General features: G+C 25.9%; 1 protein-coding gene across 1 annotated transcript in view; it reads right to left on the minus strand.

Annotated features, from left to right (window-relative positions):
• fstl3 (follistatin-like 3 (secreted glycoprotein)) overlaps positions 1-1,572 on the minus strand; it is a 9,452-nt gene extending 7,880 nt beyond the window's left edge. Inside the window, exon 1 of the mRNA XM_087783258.1 lies at positions 1,438-1,572. Coding sequence (XP_087639384.1) covers positions 1,438-1,498 — 61 coding nt within the window. The 5' untranslated portion in view covers positions 1,499-1,572. The remainder of the gene's footprint in view (positions 1-1,437) is intronic.
• Between the last annotated feature and the right edge of the window lie 286 nt (positions 1,573-1,858).

Raw genomic sequence — 1,858 nt, forward strand, 5'->3', positions numbered from 1 at the left:
ATTGTTTGATTAAAGTAGAAAATTGTTTGATTATAGTTGAAAATTGTTTGATTTTAGTTGAAAATTGTTTGATTATAGTTGAAAATTGTTTGATTAAAGTAGAAAATTGTTTGATTATAGTTGAAAATTGTTTGATTAAAGTAGAAAATTGTTTGATTATAGTTGAAAATTGTTTGATTAAAGTAGAAAATTGTTTGATTATAGTTGAAAATTGTTTGATTTTAGTTGAAAATTGTTTGATTATAGTTGAAAATTGTTCGATTATAGTTGAAAATTGTTTGATTATAGTTGAAAATTGTTTGATTATAGTTGAAAATTGTTTGATTAAAGTAGAAAATTGTTTGATTATAGTAGAAAATTGTTTGATTATAGTTGAAAATTGTTTGATTAAAGTAGAAAATTGTTTGATTATAGTAGAAAATTGTTTGATTATAGTTGAAAATTGTTTGATTATAGTTGAAAATTGTTCGATTACAGTTGAAAATTGTTTGATTAAAGTTGAAAATTGTTTGATTATAGTTGAAAATTGCTTGATTAAAGTAGAAAATTGTTTGATTATAGTTGAAAATTGTTTGATTTTAGTTGAAAATTGTTTGATTATAGTTGAAAATTGTTTGATTATAGTTGAAAATTGTTTGATTATAGTTGAAAATTGTTTGATTAAAGTAGAAAATTGTTTGATTATAGTTGAAAATTGTTTGATTAAAGTAGAAAATTGTTTGATTATAGTTGAAAATTGTTTGATTAAAGTAGAAAATTGTTTGATTATAGTTGAAAATTGTTTGATTATAGTTGAAAATTGTTTGATTAAAGTAGAAAATTGTTTGATTATAGTTGAAAATTGTTTGATTTTAGTTGAAAATTGTTTGATTATAGTTGAAAATTGTTTGATTATAGTTGAAAATTGTTTGATTATAGTTGAAAATTGTTTGATTATAGTTGAAAATTGTTCGATTATAGTTGAAAATTGTTTGATTATAGTTGAAAATTGTTTGATTATAGTTGAAAATTGTTTGATTAAAGTAGAAAATTGTTTGATTATAGTAGAAAATTGTTTGATTATAGTTGAAAATTGTTTGATTAAAGTAGAAAATTGTTTGATTATAGTAGAAAATTGTTTGATTATAGTTGAAAATTGTTTGATTATAGTTGAAAATTGTTCGATTACAGTTGAAAATTGTTTGATTAAAGTTGAAAATTGTTTGATTAAAGTAGAAAATTGTTCGATTAAAATAGAAAATTGTTCGATTATAGTTGAAAATTCGAAGATAAAAAAAATATAAAAGACTAAGAAAATATAAAAAAGAAAAAAAAAGAAAGTTAAGGTCATTTTAAATATCCATTAACACAAAAACCCCCACAAAAGTCAATATTATTTATATATTATAAATGTATTAATTCTCAAATGCAGTTTTTAGTTAATGTAGTCAAACTCACCGTAGGCTGGATTCCTCTCGACACAAAGCGTCAAAGCCAGGATGAGAAGCAAACAGCTCATGGTCGTGTCTTGACTAAAGTCCTTGTTGTCGATCCGTTGGTCTCTGGCTCTTGTGTGAATGAACGTGTTGTGGATCCACTGGTTCCCCCTCACTATAAATATTTAGCCCAGATGGAATTATGCTGCTGGGATGGGCGACGCTCTCAGCCAGTCATGAGGGGCAGGACTCGCTCTGACTCAGTTTCCAGAGTCGGAAAAATGATCCGAGCGACTTCAGCAGAGCGTAGAGTAACGTGTGCGACGCTTACGACACGTTTGATCACATCTGACAGTTTTATGTTTCATTCTTAAGCTTTTAAATAAGAAAACATCAAACGATCTTGTCCAGAAATCCATGTTCTCTGCATCATAACACAACCA

The sequence above is a fragment of the Callionymus lyra genome, chromosome 2 (assembly GCF_982586985.1).
Source record: "Callionymus lyra chromosome 2, fCalLyr1.hap1.1, whole genome shotgun sequence".
Lineage (NCBI taxonomy): Eukaryota > Metazoa > Chordata > Actinopteri > Syngnathiformes > Callionymidae > Callionymus > Callionymus lyra.